The sequence below is a fragment of the Lupinus angustifolius genome, unplaced genomic scaffold (assembly GCF_001865875.1).
Source record: "Lupinus angustifolius cultivar Tanjil unplaced genomic scaffold, LupAngTanjil_v1.0 Scaffold_17_6, whole genome shotgun sequence".
Classification (NCBI taxonomy): Eukaryota; Viridiplantae; Streptophyta; class Magnoliopsida; order Fabales; family Fabaceae; genus Lupinus; species Lupinus angustifolius.
In genome coordinates, this window is record NW_017718983.1 from 35,095 (window position 1) to 58,050 (window position 22,956).

Sequence of the window (22,956 nt, forward strand, 5' to 3'; positions counted from 1 at the left end):
TCTAAATAAGATCAGAACTTTGTAGTAGACAAGTGAACCTTCTTTCCTTCTTTTGCTTTCTCACTGATATAGGTGATAACATAATGTCCCTTGATCCTTGATTTTGACCCACATTTTGTAGGACCCAATGGCATTAGCAAGGCCTATACATTTTGGGCCTAGCTGCAACAAGGCACTGATAGAGGTATTCCTTGACGAGTCCAATTATAGAAAAAGACTTGCGTGAAGACGAAACGATACAGAAACAACTAATAAGATCTTGATAATATATTAATTTTTTAATTCTAATTAAATTTAATTTTAAATAATAGTATCAAACAATGTAAAATATAATTATTTTCAAATATGACGTGTTACATGGGTCTCAAGTTTTTCTCCCAACTCTGACCGTAATGAAAGTTGCAACCAATAGAAACCTTATAAAGCTGATTTTGGGAGAAAACGCAAGGAATGAAGCCACCGCAGAAAAATTGAATACAATGTGAAGGCCAGTCAAACTTCTTCTATATAACATTTTTGTCCAACTTATGTCATAATCAAGTACTAGAAAAAACTTACAACAAAAGAATACAAGAGTTTAGTTTAATATCTATTTAGGCGTAAATTTTGTGGGTGTAATATTTAAGTATTTATATATATTTATTATATTATTCATCATTAAAATTATTTTTTGAATATTTGACAATGATTAATGATTAATACTGTGATAGTATATAAAATCATATACTCCAGTACATATATTTTTTCCTCAAATTTTTTATATGGTCAGTAGTGTTACAAACTTTTGCACTATATATATGAGAATGAGAAAAATGTGTATGAAAACTTAACCAACACAACATATTTCAAGACACAGGTTTGTTATTTGAAGACACATGTTTGTTATTAGTGCTATCATTTAATAATAAATTTTAATTGGAATTGAATTTTTAATGTGTTGTCAATCATCTATTGACTGTTTTTACATAGATATTTCTTCACACAAGTCTTTTTTCATGAGAATAAAATATTTCATCATAACATAAGATAAGTAAAAGTATGACATGCGTACTATTTTGATAAGTTTTAGATATATTTTTAAAAAAATGATTAAATAATATATATGTCATAAATCTAGTGGTTGAAGGAAATAAATTATATTCTTATATCATGACATACTTTATTATATATATTATCTATACTAATAGATAAAGGGAAAACATAAAACAACTACACATTGAATATTTTATGTTTCCCTATTTTATCTTTTATAACTTCTAATTTCATGTTTATCCATACCAATACTAATAAACATAAAATTACTACCCGAAATATTTTATGTTTCTTTATTTTAACTTTTATAACTTTTAATTTCATGTTTATATAAATTTCTATAATCTGTATATCTATATTTATACTATTAATAAAACCAAAACAAATAATAAGCACCACTATGACATAATTTTTATATTACAAATTTATCCTTTGAACATCGCTCATTAATAACTAATATAAACTTCCATTGCTTTCATTTTTTATATTAATATATCATTAATATTCAGACACTCTCTTATTTATATTTTTGTTCTCTATTGAGTTCATATATTGCATTTTTATATTTAAATTGTTTTTCTTAAATTGTACAACATGAAGCTGATACATTATATATTAGAAAAAATATGAATGCAGGTTAATAGGCATAAAGTGCCGGTTGACACGCTAGTGACAATAAAGCTATTGATACTAGTTATCTCCATGGGGAGTATATCCACTGTCCCACTTTACGTACAATCACATCTAATTGGTTGAAAAAAATTATTTAAGTTAAAATTTTAATTATTAAAATAATGGGACAGCAGATGCGTACCCATCTCCATATGTCCTATTTTTTTTAGCTTTTAGATTTTTTTATAAAAAATAATTAAATATGACATAATGATATAACTAATATAAGTAGAGACTTTATTTTTCTTTATTACAAAATATATAACTAGAAATTTGTTGTGGCATATGTTGATGTGATGTCAATAGCGTAATTCCAATTAGATTGTAACAACATGGTTTCACAAGTAATAGTTAGTTTTATGTTGTAAAGTCATGGTCGTAGTTCAAAAGAATATGCTGTTGCCAATGTCCCTTTTCACATGTTAACCATAAATTGCACGCACTTCACATGCGTTCCATTTTTCTCACGATAACAAGTTTGGTATCACGCTCTCTCTTTCTTAGTTTTCGTGTCTCTTTTGTTTTCTGTTTTTTAATCATTAGGAACATTGCTTATGCTTGTGTATTTGTGTTGTTTCATGTGTGTAACTGACAGCTTTTTTGATTATAACATGTTCGTTTCTTTTATGGTTTTTTTTTGTTGTCTTTGCTTGTTATTATGAATGAGCTATGTTTTTTGTTTTTAAGATTTCGTTTCCCAATATATTCATTGCTTTCTTATGTTGTTTTGCCTTAAAACTTGCATGGTAAGGGGAGTTAGGGTTTTGATCAATCTCTTACTAAATTTGATTGATTTTTGTTAACTGTTCACTTTAAGTTAAGTGCTTAATAGAATCTAGTTTTGTAGTTTATTATATTACTAAGTCTTCTTTGTTATTTTAATTTTTAGTTCCCTGAGTTTCATTTACTATGAGCTTGGATGAACTTTCATTATGGCTATTATTTTCTAGGAATGAGATATGCATCATTAATTTAGTGTACATTGAACATGGCTAGATATGGAAGCATTGGGAAATTTAATTAGCAAAATCAAGAGAAAGCTGAATGCCTAGAATGAGTTCTTATATAGAGAAACGGATTTGTGGTAGGATGGTGGAGAATTTGATTGTAGAAAATAGATTATGAAAAAACGGATTTCAATTATTTCCAATTTTGACCAAGGATTTGCTTAGGCAGCCCTGAATAATTACAACTATTACATTTTTATTTATGTTCTTCGATCAAATTTTTATTGTTGATCTGTGTCCCGTGACTCTAGCTCCGCGCGTACTTAGATTATCTGATGGTATTGGTGTTTCTCTTGCTGTTGATGATGTGATGCTGTTACCTAAATTACCATAAAAATACTAACACTATGTATTATTTTCATCTTTTACAGGATTATTTTGGTGCTTTCACAATGATCTTCTGGAACTCCTAAAAATTGGGTTTATTTGCAAGAGTTTTAATACATTAGTGACATCTTGTTTTTAAAATATTGGAAGTGGAATGATCACTGATAAGCAGTCTGGTTTTCTTGATACACTCAAAATGGAGCGGGTTAGAACTATTCTAACCTACACTTACCCTTACCCTCATGAGCATTCCCGCCATGCCGTAATTGCTGTTGCTGTTGGTTGCCTCTTTTTCATCTCATCCGACAATATACAGACCCTTGTAGAAAAATTAGACAACAATATTAAGTGGTGGTCTATGTATGCCTGCCTGTTTGGGTTCTTTTATTTCTTTTCATCACCATTTATAAGGAAGACTATCAAGCCGAGCTATTCAAATTTTAGTCGATGGTGAGTTTCTTTAACAAATTTATTATTGTGCATGTGTTATTTTGTATTTTTATGTGAAAGTACTTATGGGATTAGAAATAATATGGTATCCACTTTGCAGGTACATAACCTGGATTCTAGTGGCTGCTGTGAATCATCTACCTAGTTTTTTGTCAATGGGGGTGGACCTAAGGATGAATCTATCTTTGTTTCTGACGATATATGTTTCTTCTATAGTGTTTCTTCTTGTCTTCCATATTATATTTTATGGCCTCTGGTATATCGGCCTTGTTTCACGTGTGGCTGGAAAGAGACCAGAGATCTTGACAATTCTTCAAAACTGCGCTGTAAGTTCGGAAGATGATTTTTTGCGTCTTTAAAACACTTGATATTGTTCTGATGCCTTTCTTCTTCTTCTAATAGGTGCTTAGTGTGGCCTGCTGTGTATTTTATAGCCATTGTGGTAACCGTGCCATGCTGAGAGAAAGACCGCTTGATCGAAGAAACTCTAACTGGTTTTCTTTCTGGAAGAAAGAAGAGAGAAACACATGGCTTGCTAAGTTTCTCCGAATGAATGAGTTGAAGGACCAAGTTTGCTCATCTTGGTTTGCTCCAGTTGGATCTGCAAGTGATTATCCTCTTTTATCGAAGTGGGTTATTTATGGCAAGGTACTTAATAAGTTAACATCATTATGTGATTTATGCAATCTTCTGTATTAGATCATGTCTATTTATGTTCTGGTACTTTACAAGCTTTGACGTTGTAATTATTTTTTGTTATTTTAGATACCTTGCAATGGCTCGTGCCCTGGTTCATCAGATAAGATTTCCCCAATCTACTCACTTTGGGCCACATTTGTTGGACTTTACATTGCAAATTATGTGGTTGAAAGGTCAACAGGGTGAGTGGTTCTTTATTTTTGATTTTATAATGTGCTAAATTTTGTGACTTTCTTTATTTCCTTTTCGGGTTCAAACTACAATTTGTATCATACTGGCATTCTAATGTTAGATTTCATTGGAGATTACTGCCACTAAAAGGTCAATAACATATGTATTATTGTGGACCATATTAAAAGGTCAATAACATCAATGGAGATTACTGCCATTAAAAGATTTTATTTTGCATTGTACTGTATTATTTTGGACTATATTTCGTTGCGCTAAGCAATATGCATCGGTGACATGAGGCATTCGTTCAATATTGAACACTTCACAATATTTTAGAAATAGTACTGCATTTTGATATTATGGACCTTTTATTTTCATTAATTCGCTTACCATCTGTTTTTATGCCTGCAAAATGAACAGGTGGGCTCTCACTCATCCGTTATCTGTTGAAGAATATGAGAAGTTGAAGAAGAAGCAGATGAAGCCTGACTTTTTGGACATGGTTCCCTGGTACTCTGGGTATGTATTTAAACTATTCTGTTTCCCAATTACGGTCTTGTAGTTGGACATAAATATGTTCTTACACCTGCTATCAATTCTAAATGATGCAGAACATCAGCTGATTTATTCAAAACAGCTTTTGATCTCCTGGTATCTGTGACCGTTTTCGTTGGGCGTTTTGACATGCGTACGATGCAGGTAACATTCTATATGGCTTGAAACACTTAGCTGACTACTTTATATTCCATGAAGTAATCAATTTAAAATCACTGTCACAGCAAGCATGTGCATACCTTTTCAGGGGATTCTTAGTTACTCCAAATCTGGTTTCAGACAATCTTAAAAGGATAATATTTTTATATATTGTTGGCAATTGCTTTAAAGAAAAGGTGGCTCAGTGCACGAGGCTCTCATTTAGTAGGGTCTGGGAAGGGTAGATGTACGCAGTCTTGCCCCAGTCTTATATTGTTGACAATGACTTTGTATTGGTATTTTCCTCCTTTAAGAACACAACTCATCAAACATTAGAAATCAACTGCTTTTACAACAGACAAATTTTCATGCTTTTGTTTTTATCACAAGAAACATTCCTCTTAGTGCAATATATATTATGCTCTCCAGATTTTGTTTTAAATTTTTATGTGCAGTTAATGGCATCCTATTGAGTCTACTGAACTGGAATTTCCTTGTATATGTAGTTAAATTTGTATAAAAAATCTTTAAAAAGTGTTCATAGATGACTTTAAAAAGTCGTCTTTAGAGTTGATTGATTATTATATATTACATTCAGATGCCAATGAGTTTTGCTTTGTCTTATCATTAGCCTTGTTACAAGAATATAAATTTGATATTTGTGAGGGTGTAACAAGTCTTATTTTCATCAACAGGCAGCAATGAGTAAGGTTCACGATGGAAATCAACAAGGTGATCTTCTATATGATCATTTCAGTGAGAAGGATGATTTTTGGTTTGACTTCATGGCTGATACTGGTGATGGTGGGAACTCATCTTATGCTGTTGCACGGTTACTTGCTCAGCCTTCCCTTCGTGCATTGAAAGGTCTTTCTGTGCATACCCTACGTCGTGCAGATTTGCTACTAATTGGAGGTGATCTCGCGTAAGTTGGCTACTCTTATTCGATCTGGCTGGTTTCACGTGATGTGATCAATTTTTACTTGCAAACTTCTTCAGTATGTTAATTTGACACCAGTTAAAGCGGTGGTTTAAATACCTAAAGTCTAAAATCAAATCATGAATAATGGAATTCTGAGTTTTCAGTAATTAATTTTGGATTATCCAGAACATTTTGTGAAGGGCTCATAACCAGAGGCCACATCATTTACTTTTACATTATCTGTTGTCTTGCTAGGACAATACCAGCTTCTCTTATTGCATCAATAATGATGTTGAGATAAAGGGTCCTTACTACAGAATTTTTTAATTTAGAGAGTTTTAAAATCTTATTTTTTCGAAAGTGTCTCATGGCTATTTACTTTGCAATGACTTCATATTGGTCCTATTGCAGGTATCCTAATCCATCAGCGTTTACATATGAAAGGCGTCTTTTTCTTCCTTTTGAGTATGCTCTCCAACCTCCTCCTTGGTATAAAGCAGAGCAGATAGCTGTCAACAAGCCCGAAGTACCTTGTGGGGCCGAATTAAAACAGTACATTGGACCTCAGTGTTTTATTATTCCTGGAAACCATGGTTAGTTTTAGCTCCTGGTTCTAGCTCCATATTTGTATGTCCTTTCTCAATGAATTCATTTAATAGATCATTGTCACACTTCTCCCTTTCCTATCTATTATCTACTTTTATTATGTTTGTTTCAGTCATTTTACCTTATTTCATTTTCCAGAAGACTTTTAAATAGTGTTTTTGTGCCGAACACCAATACGATACAGTAAACATCACTATTTTTTTGCTTCAGACTGGTTTGATGGACTCCAGACATTTATGAGGTATATATGTCATAGAAGTTGGTTAGGTGGATGGTTCATGCCTCAGAGAAAGAGTTATTTTGCTTTGCAACTCCCTAAAAGGTGGTGGATTTTTGGGCTTGATTTGGCGCTCCATGGTGATATTGATGTGTATCAGTTCAAATTCTTCTCAGAATTGGTAAAGGAGAAGGTATAATATTCTGCAGTTTCTTCATTTTAGTGTGGTGAAATACTTCATGAATGTTTTGGTTCACATATTTTCTTGTAGCGAATGTGTTTGACATTATAGTTTGTTTTTTATTCTACTGTCACTTTTGGTAGAATGACTGAAAGGGTCAGCACATCAAGACTCAGACTGAGTCGCTGATTCATAAAATATTAGTTGTGTGCACGCAAGCCTTTTGTGGTTCCTCATTGTATTTTGACCTTCTTGGGAATTACACTTATGATTTTGTTTCAAATTTTCAGCCATGTATGCATATTTGCCAATAACTAAGCATTTTACCTAGGACCACTACTTGCAATGCATCTTTGTAATGGTTCCTAGTTACATTGAATGGCCACAACTGTTTGAAAATTTTGAAATATCGAAGTTTTAATTTAGTTTTGAAGTGAACTGTTTATTATATATAGGTGACCAGGCTCTCTCAAAATTAAAATTTTGTTTATGCCTCTGGAACATAATTTTATTTTACTATTTTTTGGTACAGTGCTTGCCTCTTATTAATAGGGATTCTTTTATTGAAGCTTTTTGGTTTAATATAATGATTGATCTAAGTGATGATATTTAACTATGAAATACTTATTGTGAGAGGTAGCAAACGAGTGAGCGAAAAGTATAGCATTGCCCAATTAATTTTGTATAGTCTCCTTCAATACTTTTATCGTAGGTTGTCTCCTGCTATATATTTATTCCTAAGTCCCTTATTCATAGATTTTATAGTTATGCTATTTGGACACTTCTTTTATCATGATCTTGTTGCTTATGAATCTTTGTTCAATTCTACAAACAACAGAAGCTTTGATTAATCGGCTATTCAGATATTTTTTTAGTGTTTTGCTTGTATTGTTTGACTTATTCGGCTGATTTACCACACATGTTTACATGACCATTTTTATGAAGGTTCAAGAGGATGACTCTGTGATCATTATAACTCATGAACCAACTTGGCTTACTGACTGGTATTGGCATGATGCTACTGCAAAGAATGTTACACACCTTATTAATGATTATTTAAAAGGAAGATGCAAGCTTCGAATGGCTGGGGACTTGCATCATTACATGCGCCATTCTCACGTAAAGTCGGATGGGCCTGTCCATGTTCACCATCTACTTGTAAATGGTTGTGGTGGAGCATTTCTGCATCCCACCCATGTCTTCAGTAAATTCGAAAAACATAATGAAGTTTCCTATGAATGCAAGGCTGCATATCCTTCCTTCGATGATTCGAGAAGAGTATGTAGAACATTAATAGTTTGCTTAGTTTTCCATTTTTTATTGTTTTATTCTGATTTTTAATCTATCTGCTTTCTAGCCCATTATGGTGTAACATGTTTTCTTGTTTTATGCAGATTGCATTAGGAAATATCCTGAAGTTTCGAAAGAAGAACTGGCAGTTCGATTTTATTGGCGGCATTATATATTTTATACTGGTGTTTTCAATGTTTCCACATGTGAGTTTCCCTATTTCTGTGTTATTTTCAGACCATTGGATTCCTGTTCTTTCCTTTAGGCTTCTTCAGTAACCAAAGCAGAGATTAGCATATTGGTTATCTGATTCGGTCATATTATTATTATAATTTATCCCTAAGATGCAAAAAATTTTAATCTTATTTCTAGTGTCAGCTGAGTCACATCCTGCAACATGATACATTTTCTGGTCACATAAGGAGTTTCTTTGGAACTGTGTGGAATGGATTTATACACATCTTGGAGCATTCTTGTGTATCACTAGCAGGAGCTATACTATTGCTAATTGCAGCTTATGCTTTTGTTCCATCCAAAGTGTCACGGAAGAAGCGAGCAATAATTGGAATTCTTCATGTTTCTGCTCACCTCGCTGCAGCGTTGATTCTCATGTTACTTCTTGAACTAGGCGTTGAAATATGCATCCGGCATAAATTGCTGGCAACTTCAGGTTATGTTTCATTCCTGTTTAATGTTTAGTATTGATATAATTTGTTGCTTGTACTGCAAAGTCTTAAGACAAATTAACATATTATTTAATTATTTATTGAAGGCTTTATTACAGTTGTTAGTTTCCCTGAATTTTAATTGCTGCCCCCCTTTTAACATTCTTAGCTCTAAGCGTTGTTAACACGAAGTGGGAGGATAACAATATAGCTATTGAAGTAAAAGGGTGACTCAATACATGAGACTCCCACCTAGTAGGGTCTGAGGAGGGTAGATATGCAACCTTACTCCGTCAGTGGAGAGGTTGTTTCCAAAATTTGAACCCATGACTTTGAGTCACTAAACAACAACCTTACCAATGAATCGGGGCTCGCCCACTGAAATGAGCTTCTAACTAGAAAGAGCGAAAGTTTTATTGTCTTCATTGTATGTAACTTTGCAAAGTGACATCATATGGGTGCATCCATGAGGACTTTGTCATAGTTATACAATGCTTACTAAATCTACACATTATAATTATTCATTTATTCATTTTGGTGGAAATTGTAGTGCTAAATATCGTATCTTTGGTTCAATGTTGGAAGCCAGATTCAATAGGTAGACGATTAATTGATACAACTTAGCTTAATTGATTACTTACAACAACAACCAAGTCTTAATCCACTAGGTGGGACTAGCTTAGTTGATTACTTATCAAAATAAATTGCTGAAGTAGATTATGATACTTCATAAAGTAGTATTTTTTCTGTGATAATGTTTCGATCATAATAACAAGTTTTTTTAATCCAGGGTATCACACTTTGTATCAGTGGTATCGATCAGTGGAAAGTGAGCACTTTCCAGATCCAACTGGCCTCAGAGCTCGTATCGAACAATGGACATTTGGACTTTATCCAGCATGTATCAAGTATCTAATGTCTGCTTTTGATGTGCCAGAGGTAAGAAACTAAGAAAGTTCTTTGGTCTATTTCAGTTTTGATTGTTCTTATTGTGGATATTGTAATGGAAATGATTTTCTCAGGTCATGGCCGTCTCGCGAAGCAATATTTGCAAGCATGGGTTGCAGTCTCTATCCAGAGGGGTTGCTATGACATATTATGCTTCCGTCTTCCTTTATTTTTGGGTCTTCTCAACCCCAGTTGTTTCGTTAGTGTTTGGGAGCTACTTATACATTTGCATCAATTGGCTTCACTTACACTTTGATGAAGCCTTTTCGTCTCTCCGAATAGCCAATTACAAAGCGTTCACACGATTTCACATCAAATCTGATGGTGATCTCGAAGTTTTTACTCTGGCTGTTGATAAGGTAAGATACTAGCATTCATTTCATTACTGTTTTATATAAGGTCAAGTGCTGAATTGGTTCAAGTTAAAATTGCTACATAACTTGGATACCTGCAGTAACTTTGATAGTGATTGCTGGATGATTTCAAACTGTTTTCTTTGATGTTTCTACTTGTATTTTTTGACCTAAATTCTTTGATGATGTTTTAGTCTTAAATGTGTATAAATAAATGTATTATACTTTACTACCGCTTTATCATTGCAATTAATGTAAGCTTTGAGAACATGATATTTCTTAGATGGTGTTTGGTGTGTGGACAATGGAGCATGATAGAACAAATGTTCTGTTCTCTTTGGCCTGTTTTACTTTTCAGTATATTGTCTTTATGCACCAAACACAAAACAAGCATGTATGTTCTTTTCCGTCCTGGTTTGACGTGTTTGCCAAACACTACCTAAGAGTCATTGCACTTTTTCCAGGATGCTTGAGATATTTTTAAAATCATAACTATACTCCTTTGGTTTATTAAAGAGGGTATACATCTTCATTGCACAGGTTCCGAAGGCGTGGAAGCTTGATCCTAAATGGGAGGGAGAGACAAAACATCCCCAACAGTTGAGCCATATGAGAAGGTTTCCTAGCAAATGGAGTGCAGCCACTTCCCACCAAGATCCATTAAAAACGGTCAAAATTGTTGACCATTTTGTTATTGAACGAACAAATAAGAAAGACAGTGGTAATGTAGATAAAGAACCAGTTCAATGATCCATTGATCTAGTTCCCCTATTTGTAACATTATTTAGGAAGCAATTTAAAGAAATGGAAGGAAAAAATGTAGCTCCTTTATCTGTTTTTTCACCTCTTATCTAATTTTGCTAGTTCAATGGTCATTGGTATCAAAATGACAGTCCCTAAGGTGGTGTCCCTTGGGACATAAAATCAAACGAGCTACATCTTCTGTCCCAAAGTTTATATCATTCCATATACTTGCTGGTCATTGGTCAAAAAAATAAAACATGAATTAAATATAAATTAAGTTTATATTTTTTAGCCATGAGAATGAAATGGTATATGGAGTAGTGCACTTCTTGATAGAGAAGATGTGCTCCAAAATCAAACATGGGATATGATGGGAATACATATCATCTTCGGTAATAGACTGGATGGAGGAATGATACATGATACAAATAAAACATTCAATGGTCCCTAATTCTAAGTTGTTTTTTAATAAAGCCTTAGGATCTTGCTGACCATTAAAGCATTTGCCAAAAAAATTATAACTAAGGGAGAAGTAATTACCAGTTGAGAGATAGAGAGGTATTTTACTTAGATGTCACAACAAATGAAATTTCTACACATTGTAGCTAAGATACATCTCTAATGAAAATTTGAATAATTATCTTTTTATCCAATAAATACAATTCCTTATCAATGAAAAATGGGTAAATCCATAAGAGTTAAGGCACATACTAAACTAATATGAAATAGACATCAATGTGAGACATGACATCAACAATATATGCCTCAAACAATCTAATATCCAATGTAGCAGCATGTCATGACTTCTGGGCTTATCCACCAGGACCACCACACACTATATATGCAACTGCAATGTAAGAAGTAGGGACATTGAGAGACACATTGAAACATGGGGTCATGCTACTTATTCACACTCCTCTATCATAATATTAGTTTTTTAGTTTACAAAATTATCATAATTGGAGAGCTAATAGCCTCGCCCTAAAAAAATTAAATCTATCATTTTTAAGCATTAAAAGTCAACCAAGCAAACATTTATCTCATTTAAGAATCGAATACATTAGAGCACATGTTTACAAGTTAAGGGAAGAAAAGAAATGTTTAGAAAACTTACCATAAAAAGGTCAGTTTTGTTGATAAAAGGAATCAAAGGTTGTCTATAAGATGATCAGCCGAACAATCTGTCCCATATGCCGGAATGACTTGGTCGTTTCTTTTAAGCATCTGTTTTTTTCATCTCGAGACCAATGCTGCATCACCCATAATCACAATGAATAATAAATAAAGTAGTAATTAGGATGCAGCATCCAAATATAATACCAAAGCCACAATTAAAGCATTCTTAGTAATCAACCTCTGAAAGCATGTTAAGATTCTCTCGAACACCTTTCAGCAATTCTGTTACTTCTCCTTCCCATTTGTAAAATTCCAGCTCCTTCCCTTCCAGAAGACTTTTAGAAACCTAAAAGATAGAATAGAATGATAAGCTTAAAAAGTACTTGATGTTTTCACATTGTTTACATAAGGAATTCATTAGTCCTGATTCTAAGTTGACTACAAGAATTAAGCACCTATTAATATTGGAAAGACAAAATATGAATTCATTTTTAACAAAATGCATGAGTAGATATGGGTTTATATGCACATTCTGTGTGTACTTAAGAGCCCAAAGCTTGTTCTATAGATGCAACACTTGTCTTCAAAACCAAGCTATCATCCAATATATCTGCTGAAATTAAGGGAATGGAGTCCAATCTATTGTTCACACCATATTCTATATAGTTGTTTGATATTATGGCCTTTTATTCCAAGATCGCTCTCAAGGATTATTACTCGTAAAACATAAAATGGATACTAAAGTAGCTATATAAAAACTTATATAAGCACATTCTTCTTTTCCAAGCTTCTGTAGATGGAATTCCAAAACAATGACAAAAGCAGGATGCATGGAAATGCAATATGGAGTTATGGTTTGATAACAATCTATTTTGCACTATATCTTCCTAATGGCCTTATGTCATCAACTTTTAAATACTCAATTCACTTTTTATCCAAAACTATCATCAGATTATCTGCTAATTCATCCATCAAGACTGGCCCACCATACGAAGACTCTCTGAAACCCCCTTTAGGACAGGAAATACCATTATACTCCTAGACATAGTTATCATAAACTAGATACATGAAAAAAACGAAAAGTTAAATAATAAAATATAGATTAAATCCCAATAGAAGGGAAGCAATTGAACCTGCTTTGCTATGACCTGACCACCAGATATATGAGAAAAATATATGTTGTAGAAATGGGAGAGAAACAAGGGTGCGCTCCTCTCACCAAGTTCCTCCAAATATTCAGCATAACTAAGCCCTGGAGAGCTGGGATTTGGGATCACAACTCCTTGTTCCTTAAACCCTTCTAGATCCTTGGAAAGCCCTTCTGATCTTTCCAATCCAGTCTTCCTGAAGTACGCATCTGCAAAGTACAAACACATCAACACAAACAAATTCATCTTATAAAATTACAGATGTTTTAAGCTTACTTGATACCCTCATACCCCCAGTATCCGAAAATCACTTTGGACTCGACTAAGAGTGAGATTGAGTAAACAACTACAGCACTTATCTAATATGCTTTTCTGTAATAAACTAAAAATAACTAATTTTCATAAGAAAATAACTTACAAACACATAGGCAATGTTTGGCTCTTAGAGCTACAAGCTTATAATCCAACCGAAGGCTGATAAGCTTCCTAGAAGTTTATAACCTAGAGGCTCAAAGTCAAGAGCTAATACTCAAGCCAAATCAAAATTGTTTCTAAGATCAGCCGATAAGCTACCTAATTGATGTAAAATAAGATCAGCATTCAGCCACTAGCTTATTACCCCATGAACTACCTCAAGTAGCTTATCAAATACGAGTTTATAAGTTCATAGGTTATTGAAATAAGTCTCTTTACCAAACACCTATAAGCATATTAACTTTTCGGCAAATAAGCTACCTGATGGCATTAACAAAAACACTTATAAGCTATTTTCATAAATCATTTTCATGAAGTTCTTCTCCTAACTCCAAATAAGCTTTCTATAACCTCAAGCCGCCCTAACTACAGCTTTCTATAACCTCAACCCTTCCCATTTTAATTACAGCAATTATAAACCCTAAACCCTAATTTTTTTAATCGATTCTCATTCACTCATTGATTCCAATTGTAATTAGACTTACAAGAAACATTTTCTGATTCATCAACAATGCGTTCAACCGTGTCGAAAACGAGCTTAGAATCAACCAAGTAACTGATGAACCCTTCCATAGAAGGTTGCCACGTATCAGAATCTCCTCCTTCTCCCTCTCCACGATCTTGAGCTTTCGTATTACGAAGTTTCATTGCAACGAACCTCATCTCTTCAGTTATACCAGTGCTTTCTCCAGGGTACATCTTCCGATACCTGTTCCTCTTCTTTAACACTGGCGGCGCAGAATTCACCGAAGAAGCGAAGCAGCAACGAATTTGAGTCGGAGAATTTGTGGTGGTTGAGATTTTGGAGAATAAGCTGTTATGGTTCGGGGAAAATGAGAAGCAATATAGTTGTTGAATGGGTTTCGCCATTAACAACATCGTTTCTTTCCAAAAGTGATTATTCTCTAGTGCTTATTGTGTTGTGTTTGTTGATTATCCGAAAAGCAGAAAGTAAAGTGTAAGGAAATGATGGGGAGGATAACACTAACTGTGATGCTAGAATTTAGAAAATGAGAGAATTCTTTGCATTACTTTTATTTCTTTTCGATTTTTCCTTCAAAAACAATAAATATAATACTTTCTGTGATAAATAGTGTGTCTAGTGAGTAGTGAGGTGTGGAGTTTTTTATTTTAGGATATGAAAAAATAATTACATATTTTGGCCAGTTCTTTATCAAAATGTTACGATACTCATAATTAGGAGTAAATAGGACCTGACTTTACCTGCTTATTCGTTATGGACCAATCATGATTGGGATCGAATAGAATTGGGTTTCATCGAGTATAGGGTTGTGTTCGAGTTCAAAAATTAGATTTTGTCAATATCTAGAGACGGGTAGGGACCAAGCATGACCTGTCCGACCTGTTACATTGTCACTCATTCATCATGTTTGTGTGTCTTTATTCAAATGAATGTTTACACAATAATGACACATCTTTAATAGATAGAAAGTATTAGTGATTCTCTAAATTTTTTTCACCTTATATACATTACTAATAATATTATATACACATATCATTTTATATGTCAAATTAAATATTTATAATAATAATAAAAATATTCAGATGACTTTATCTAAAATAAATATGCATTATATTTAATCGGTTCTAGGGTCAGATATGAGTTTAAAAGCTGACACGATCACCAATATGTAGGATTGAGTAAATGACAAATCTTAACTCACTCCTACTCACCTGACATATTAGTATTTTAGGTTAGAATAAAGACTGCCTAAGGTTTATTGCTGAATATTGATAAGCAAAGATCATCTCCAAATATCGGAGAGACAAAAGTTTAGGTACTTGATAAGACTAACTAGTGAAATAGTATAAGTTCATCAACAAACTTATTCTAGTTTGGTGACATTACTCTATCTCATACTTATAAAATAAAATATGCTCATAACTTATATGTCATAAGTAGGGGTGGCAATATGGGCTTGAGCCGACAGGCCAGCCTGTTCGAATAGCTATTTTTAGCGGGCCGGGCTCAGGATCTTAGCCCAAAAACCCATATTCAACCCGTTTTAGTAGCCCGTTTTTTAGACGGGCCAAGGAGGGCCGGGCCAGGCTGGCCCGGCGGGCCATTGTTAAAAAATAAAAAACTAAAGTGTGTGACACTGTGTTGTGCGTGGGGCGTGGCAACTAGCAGACTCTCTTAGCATAAACCACAAACCATTAAACTACTTCTCTCTTAGCATAAACCACAAACCACTTCACACTTGCATTGTGCAAAAAGCCATAAACCAGTAAACTCGAATCCATTTTCCACTTTCCAGCTCTCTTGGCATACTGATCTCAGACTCTCTTAGCATCCATTTTTCAGCTCACTCCTCACTCCTGAGGTTCTATTTTATGTTAAAATTGTTTTGTTTGATCTCCATTTCTTATTCCATTAACATCCATTTTTCAAAGACGTTGATGATGATAATAATAGAAAAGTAGAGGCATATTCTTCTAACAGAGCATCTAATATTTAAAAATTGAAATTTATGACTTAGAAGTTTTATTGTGAACTAATAATCTAAAAGTTGAAGACTATGTTGGTTTCTTCTTTAGAATTTACAAGTTTTAAGCTAAGATGTTATGTTGTTATTGTAATATTGTAGACTTATGTTTGTGATTTTTTGTTTTAAAAGACATTTATCAAGTTTGTTGATTATTTTTTGTCTAAAAGCTTTAATTATGTACATTTTGGAGGGGGGAAACAGGCCAGCCCATCAACCTGCCAGCCCTGCAAAATATGGGTTGAACTGACATTTTGAGCCCTTTTAACAATACAGGCCAGACCGGACCAGCCCTTATTTTGGCGAGCCAAAGGCGGGATGGGCCGGGCCTGGCTCACATTGCCGCCCCTAGTCATAAGTAACTTATCATATATAGGCCATGTAAGTTAGTTGGCTCAAAAACTTTGAACTAGTTTATAAGTGAGCTGTGTTAAACAAAACTAAAGTAGCTATGAGTTTAGAAGTTGAGGATGAAAATCTAGGAACTGATAAGTTAGTTGAACATAACATAATTATTTGTTAAAATCAGTTGATAAACTAACCGATAGGAAAAATAAAATAAACCCAGAACCTATAAGTCATAAACTATTAGTGTCCTCTGAATTCTAAACTAATAAGCATCAATTGAATTTATTTCTTCACTTGTTAATAAAAACAATCATCTTTTTGCGTCAATGAAAAATTAGTTCCTCTTTTCTTAACCTTCTTCGATATAAAAAATAGTCTTGTTAAGGATCAATTTCTATGAGATCCTCTTCCCTTACCTTTTAGTTTTAGAATCGTCCATTGATTTTTCTCTTACACTAATTTGGTAAGGATTAATGCATGTAGGTGACGTGTAACATATATCAATCTAAACTAATAGTTGAATCCTCTTCCCCTAACTTTCTTCTATTTAAAAAATATAGTTAATTCTATAAGTTTGCAACTAGCATACTTTCATTCGATAGTTTTTTTTAATTTCTTATCAATGTTTTAAAACTATAAGCAACAATGTACAAACATCCGTAAAGGTAAACATCACCTTAATCATCATGTATGTTAAGGTTTTCTTAATATTATATATCTTTTTGAACTAAACAATATATTTCTTATCATTCGGAGCTGAAACATTGAGATGAATATTTAGGAGACCTCAGTCTTTGGATAAAAAAGGAATGAGAAGCCATAGTGTCTGAAAGCATTATTAATGACAATTTTAATCGATATTATTTTATAATTATATTCTAGCAAAGTCTGAACAATCTAACATAAATATATAAGCCTTTTGAATTAAGATATGATGTGAGATATGTTTTTGATGCCATTTTTATTTGGCTTATTGGTTGAATAAAATAATAACTTAAAAAAGAGATGAATATTGGAGAGGGCGGTAGTAGATGGATCCATGTATAGGGTCCTTCCTGTGGAACGCTGGAATGCTAGACACGGTGTTTTATTAGATGATACATATAGAAATCATTACCCATTCTATTTTATTTTATTTGGTGTCTATATCCAATTAAAAAGTCTTATTTAATTGAAAATAAAAATTATAATATTAGAAATTATTATTTGTACATTATTTTATAAAGTTTGTTAACTTGGTATATGAGGACAAATTTTTTTTTTGAGACAGATGATCTTTGTCCTAGATGATACATGGCTGCTATACAAGTTTGAAAAAGAACAATTAGGCTTATTGCCAAGTGTTATGTCATTTGTGATAATCTTTAGTCTATTGATTAGTCATTGTTATGACTTTTGGGCTCCTGCTTCATAAGATACAAATATATTTTTATTTAACAAATAAAATTTGTGAAAGTAATCTTTGTGGCTGTAAGCATCATGTCTTGAAATTATGTTTATATCAAGTTGAGGCTACAAACATACTTTAATGACGTTGGTATATGTCTGCAAACATATTTAATAAGCAATCTGCCATGCATGGAGGCTCACATAGAAAAAGAGATGAAGAAAAAGCTGGGATTTGTTGTTTTCTACCGGTGGCTTGTGAGAATGGAAAAAGAAATATTATTAAATTAACTTCTTCTTTTTATACCGTTAAAGATATCTCGTCCCATGATTAAGGAACTAATCCATTTTTGAATATGCAAACACTTATCCCATCAAATGTCGCTTTTAAGAATAAAACCATTGACTTTTTTATATTTCTAGAATCTAAAATAACTTTACACCATTAAACCAACTATTTGATTTGATAAGATCAGGTTGATAAGTATATATATTTATTGTGTAATTATAATTTGACTGGGTCAAAAGGAAAAAACCATGCATGCCTATGTGTTATACTTCATGCAACTTATGAATTTATAAGTAGGAACTTATTCAATTAAGATTGTTTACTAAATACCACCATATAATATATTCTTTAGTCAAATAAATAAATCAACTAACATATATAAATGATCTTATTATCTTATCAATCACAGTATTTTTTTAACACCTGTTAAGTATCAACTAACTTTCAAATGAAGGTTTTTTTATACAGTCATTGTTATTCGACAGAGAATTGAATTTTAACTCCATTAACAAATTAGTTTACATAGCTGTAATAAAATCGAATATATAGCATCATATATACTTAAGAAACCAATTATAAAGCAAATGGGTTGAGTCTTGTTTGTGATGTGAATCAAAGTCTAAATGTTCTATAACATACTAGTTCTTTTACTTATTAAATTGTCTTATCGCTATAACTACGAAGAAGGTGAGTTAAGGTTGAAAAAGTAGCAAGAAAAAGTAGACCTGTGAAGTAGGAAGAAGGTTCAACATGAATTTAGTCATCATAGATTCACAGAATACTTGTAACAAACGACTCTGAATTTATAAGTTTGTCTAATTCCTCCTCAATAAACTAAGAAAGTTGTGTTCCAACACTCCCACGTTATTACGAACAACTTCTTGGTCTAATGATATAAGGTCCAACCAGATCCCAAGTAAACCAAAAATGTTGATAGTTTAATTCTTGAAAGCGATACTTATTCGGAGGGGTACTCACACACTCAAAAAAGAATTAATTTCTTATCATAAAGTGAGAGATACACTTGATAATACCAAAAACTTCAATGTTTATTGTCAAATCAACAGTTTGGACCATAAAACATTTCCAGTGGGGAAGATATTTTAATTCTGCAGCCTCTGACTAAGTCTTCAAGTGACACTAATTTCTCCTCTTTGATCTTTAGACTAAGAACTAATCAAATGGCATGGGGTCATGCCACTATATATATATTAGCACTTTCACTCTAATCTCACAACCCATGCAAACCTGAATTTTTTTAGTTAACATCAATTTCTGCACAAAAAGAAACTATAGCCTTAATTTGCTTTTAGGTTTTTCTTCAGCATTTATCTTTACACAAAAACCTCAAGAAGGTACATAATTTTGTGCACACAAACCTTCAATTTGCCTTTCCAATAAATCTATGGAGAGAAAATCATCCCTTGAAAAAATTCAGCCCCCAACTTATGGGAACTTAGTAACCATTCTAAGCATTGATGGTGGTGGTATTAGGGGTCTCATCCCTGCAACCATTCTTGAATTCCTAGAATCAAAGCTTCAGGTATGAATTATAGCTATATTTGTTTTTGGTATAATTAAGGGTATCCCGTTATCCCTCACTCTATAATTAAGGAAATAATCTCTTTCGCGGTGTGTGACTGTCCTCGAACAAGTGTCATATGAATGTTGATGTGGTGATGCAGGAGTTGGATGGTGAGGATGCAAGGCTTGCAGACTACTTTGATGTGATATCAGGAACAAGTACAGGAGGTCTTGTTACTGCTATGTTAACTGCTCCAGATCAAAACAAACGTCCACTTTTTGCTGCTAAAGATATCAAGCCCTTTTACCTCCAACATTGTCCAAGAATTTTCCCACAACATAGGTAATTAGCATTTGGGATAGAACATAGAAAGAATTCATGTTCTTTCTTTTTTTGCCCTAGAATTCATGCTCTTTCTATTTTATGTTTATGTTAAATGTACTTGTGTTGAGAAATAAGTCTCATATCGTCTCTCTCATTTTCTTGGGCATGGTTTAAATACTTGTTATACTACTTTTTTCATTGCCAAATAGATTTGAGATGGAACTTTAACATGTTATCATATTCAAAGTCTAAATTCTCTTCGGTTATCATATGCTAAATAACACAATTATAATTGATGTTTTTGGGTTCAATTACTTGCAGAGGCCTTTGTGGGACAATATTAGCAAATTTAATGAGATCTTTAGGAGGACCCAAATACAATGGGAAATACCTCCATGGGGTTGTAAGAGAGAAGCTTGGAAACATTCGTTTGCATGAGACAATAACCAACGTTGTAATTCCCACCTTTGACATCAAGTGCTTGCAGCCAACCATTTTCTCTTCTTATCAGGTTTGTTTCCTTTTCTCCTACCACATTTGATGGAATATAAGTCCTATAATTTCTAATTTTATGTTATTTTATTACTTCTATTAACCAAATATAGTTTGGTAGATTTAATAATAGAGACAAAATGGATGAAAGTTTTGTAGCTCTCATTGTATTATATATTATTTATATTTAATTATTATTAACTCTTTAAATAAATATAAAATAAGTGAATCATAATTGATGTACCGTATGTGCATAAATTAATAATAATAATAATAATATACATTTTGGTTGGTAAATTAATAATATGTTTATTGTTTTATTAGTAGAAACAAATAGATCATATACTAAAGAGATTTGAAATTCATGCAGCTTAAGAAGTCACCTTGCTTAGATGCTAAACTCTCAGACATATGCATCAGTACTTCTGCTGCACCTACTTATCTTCCTGCACATAATTTCAAGATCCAAGATCCAAAAGGGAAAATACATGAATTCAACCTCATTGATGGTGGTGTTTGTGCAAATAACCCGGTATGTATTAATACCCACTAATTAATTGTCATTGAAAATTTTACTTAATCTTCATTAATGACAAACTCAAAATTTAAGCTATGGAACAACACAAGTATATATATGTAGCACTAAAAATATAATATGTTACTTTTTATTTGCATATAATATATTACTAATGCTATTATAATGTGTGAACAATTTGTATACATAATATATGGTATAGAAGAAGTTGAAAATGTGTGAAATATCAATAACTATGATTTTGGTGTAATCATGGGCCTCAATAATTGTAGCCGTTATGAATTGAATCTCTAACGTTTTGGTCTTTTTTGGGATTATATAATTAAATCAACGCCTTTTTTGTATCAATAATTATGATAATATCACTAGCTTTGTCCTTAATTCTGATTATATATTGAAACTAATACTACTTTTATAATCTTTTGGGAATTTTATGATGTAGACTTTAGTTGCTATGAATGAAGTAACAAGACAGATCATTCAAGAAAATTCTGATTTCTTTCCAATCAAGCCAATGGAATATAGTCGATTCTTAATAATTTCAATAGGCACTGGGACACCAAAAAATGAAGAAAAATTCAATGCAAATATGGCTTCAAAATGGGGGCTCTTGGGTTGGCTAACCCATGGTGGGTCTACTCCCTTAATCGATGTTTTTAGTCAATCAAGTGCTGATATGGTGGATTTCCATTTAGCTACTGTTACTCAAGCATTTCACTCAGAAAATAACTACCTTCGTATACAGGTAAATTAAACTCCATAACATATAAATTTATAAGAAAATTTGTATGCATTAATAATACATAAGTTTGGTACACTGTCACTCACTACATTATTTAGTATTTATGTTTAATTATTGACTGTTCAAGAAGAAAAAAAGTAATACAAATGAATGGTAGATATATATTGACTGTATATAAATCTTTATATTGATAGTGCATAAATATTACACTTTATTCGTATCTAGCTAGCTCTTCCTTTTGAAATAGAGAAAAAATGTATTCAGTGAAAGTGTATGAATTTTATATATTGCAATTTTATCATTTATCATTAGTTCTTTGAAAAAATTAATACAAATGAAGATTGGATGAAGTAGTGAACATGTGTAAATCTTTTTTACATTGTCAACACATCATTCATCATTAATCTATATTACTTTTATTTGAAACTCAATGCTAGTTAACATATAAATTGTGAATGATTTGCTGACAATATAAAAAACAATTACACTATAATGTATACCTATTAAATTGATTTTTAGAATGAGAATGGATATGTAAATAACATAAGAATATATAAGCCAAATGTTAAGAATAAAATGATGAAATTTGTTCAACATGATATAGGATGATACATTGATTGGAGCAAACTCTTCAGTTGATATATCTACTAAGGAGAACTTGGAGAAACTTTGTCAAATTGGTGAGAATCTATTAAAGACACCTGTCTCTAGGATCAATTTAGAGAATGGTCGATCAGAGCCAATAGAAAATGGAGAAACCAATGAAGAAGCTCTCATAAGGTAAAAATCAATTTGAAAGACATATTTGTTTATTTAATTAACATACTTATTCAAATTCACTTTTAAACTATGTTTATATTAAAGCATTTGATTCTAAATTTCTAATGTATGTAGGTTTGCAAAAATACTTTCACATGAAAGAAGACTCCGTGAAATGAGATCTCCACACACTAAGAAAGCCTTCTACTAATGCAATTTCTTTATTTTATATTTCATAGGACATTTGATTCTATTAGTTTTAGTGATTTGATTATTCTTTAGAGTTTTAAGACCCCTTATCAAAATATTGTAATAATAGTACTTTGTTATTTTT

At 32.5% G+C, this 22,956-nt stretch overlaps 3 protein-coding genes across 7 annotated transcripts; 2 read left to right on the forward strand and 1 right to left on the reverse strand.

The window, feature by feature from the left end:
• Positions 1-2,046: 2,046 nt before the first annotated feature.
• Positions 2,047-11,072, forward strand: LOC109338026. 4 transcript variants are annotated; one of them, XM_019575155.1, is made up of 16 exons: positions 2,047-2,185; positions 3,083-3,488; positions 3,589-3,814; positions 3,891-4,136; positions 4,254-4,369; positions 4,779-4,877; positions 4,970-5,057; positions 5,747-5,976; positions 6,385-6,566; positions 6,790-6,989; positions 7,923-8,255; positions 8,372-8,473; positions 8,640-8,937; positions 9,723-9,871; positions 9,955-10,239; positions 10,774-11,072. In XM_019575155.1, the coding sequence occupies exons 2-16, from the start codon at positions 3,193-3,195 to the stop codon at positions 10,981-10,983; spliced, it is 3,060 nt and encodes a 1,019-aa protein (XP_019430700.1). In that variant the 5' UTR covers positions 2,047-2,185; positions 3,083-3,192; the 3' UTR covers positions 10,984-11,072. The 4 variants fall into 4 exon arrangements, with proteins under 4 accessions (XP_019430700.1, XP_019430701.1, XP_019430699.1 ...); XM_019575156.1 differs by having other exon boundaries at positions 2,047-2,180; XM_019575158.1 differs by lacking the exon at positions 2,047-2,185 and adding an exon at positions 2,340-2,450.
• A 491-nt stretch (positions 11,073-11,563) lies between these two features.
• Positions 11,564-14,714, reverse strand: LOC109338029 (probable inactive heme oxygenase 2, chloroplastic). Of its 2 annotated transcripts, none has more exons than XM_019575161.1 (5): positions 14,201-14,714; positions 13,227-13,450; positions 12,332-12,439; positions 12,092-12,227; positions 11,564-11,824 (listed from the first exon to the last, which is right to left on the reverse strand). In XM_019575161.1, the coding sequence occupies exons 1-4, from the start codon at positions 14,592-14,594 to the stop codon at positions 12,135-12,137; spliced, it is 819 nt and encodes a 272-aa protein (XP_019430706.1). In that variant the 5' UTR covers positions 14,595-14,714; the 3' UTR covers positions 11,564-11,824; positions 12,092-12,134. The 2 variants fall into 2 exon arrangements, with proteins under 2 accessions (XP_019430706.1, XP_019430707.1); XM_019575162.1 differs by lacking the exon at positions 11,564-11,824 and adding an exon at positions 11,857-11,920 and having other exon boundaries at positions 12,137-12,227.
• A 4,755-nt stretch (positions 14,715-19,469) lies between these two features.
• On the forward strand, positions 19,470-22,951 carry LOC109338027 (patatin-like protein 2). The gene is made up of 7 exons (XM_019575159.1): positions 19,470-19,788; positions 19,931-20,112; positions 20,416-20,605; positions 20,957-21,118; positions 21,564-21,866; positions 22,468-22,643; positions 22,758-22,951. Exons 1-7 carry the CDS (start codon positions 19,651-19,653, stop codon positions 22,831-22,833), a joined length of 1,227 nt encoding a protein of 408 aa, XP_019430704.1. The 5' UTR covers positions 19,470-19,650; the 3' UTR covers positions 22,834-22,951.
• The last annotated feature ends 5 nt before the right edge of the window (positions 22,952-22,956 follow it).

Bases quoted from the DNA above. Each gene is read 5' to 3' on its own strand.
- LOC109338026 (XM_019575155.1), top strand. From the start codon at position 3,193: ATGATCACTGATAAGCAGTCTGGTTTTCTTGATACACTCAAAATGGAG. The intron at 6,990-7,922 runs GTATAATATTCT...ATTTTTATGAAG, and splicing joins CAGAATTGGTAAAGGAGAAG to GTTCAAGAGGATGACTCTGT. The intron at 8,474-8,639 runs GTGAGTTTCCCT...TCTTATTTCTAG, and splicing joins TGTTTTCAATGTTTCCACAT to TGTCAGCTGAGTCACATCCT.
- LOC109338029 (XM_019575161.1), bottom strand. From the start codon at position 14,594: ATGTTGTTAATGGCGAAACCCATTCAACAACTATATTGCTTCTCATTT. The intron at 12,440-13,226 runs GTTCAATTGCTT...TCTATCTTTTAG, and splicing joins GTCAGGTCATAGCAAAGCAG to GTTTCTAAAAGTCTTCTGGA. The intron at 12,228-12,331 runs GTTGATTACTAA...TGGGTGATGCAG, and splicing joins ATCTTAACATGCTTTCAGAG to CATTGGTCTCGAGATGAAAA.
- LOC109338027 (XM_019575159.1), top strand. From the start codon at position 19,651: ATGGAGAGAAAATCATCCCTTGAAAAAATTCAGCCCCCAACTTATGGG. The intron at 19,789-19,930 runs GTATGAATTATA...GTGGTGATGCAG, and splicing joins TCCTAGAATCAAAGCTTCAG to GAGTTGGATGGTGAGGATGC. The intron at 22,644-22,757 runs GTAAAAATCAAT...TAATGTATGTAG, and splicing joins AATGAAGAAGCTCTCATAAG to GTTTGCAAAAATACTTTCAC.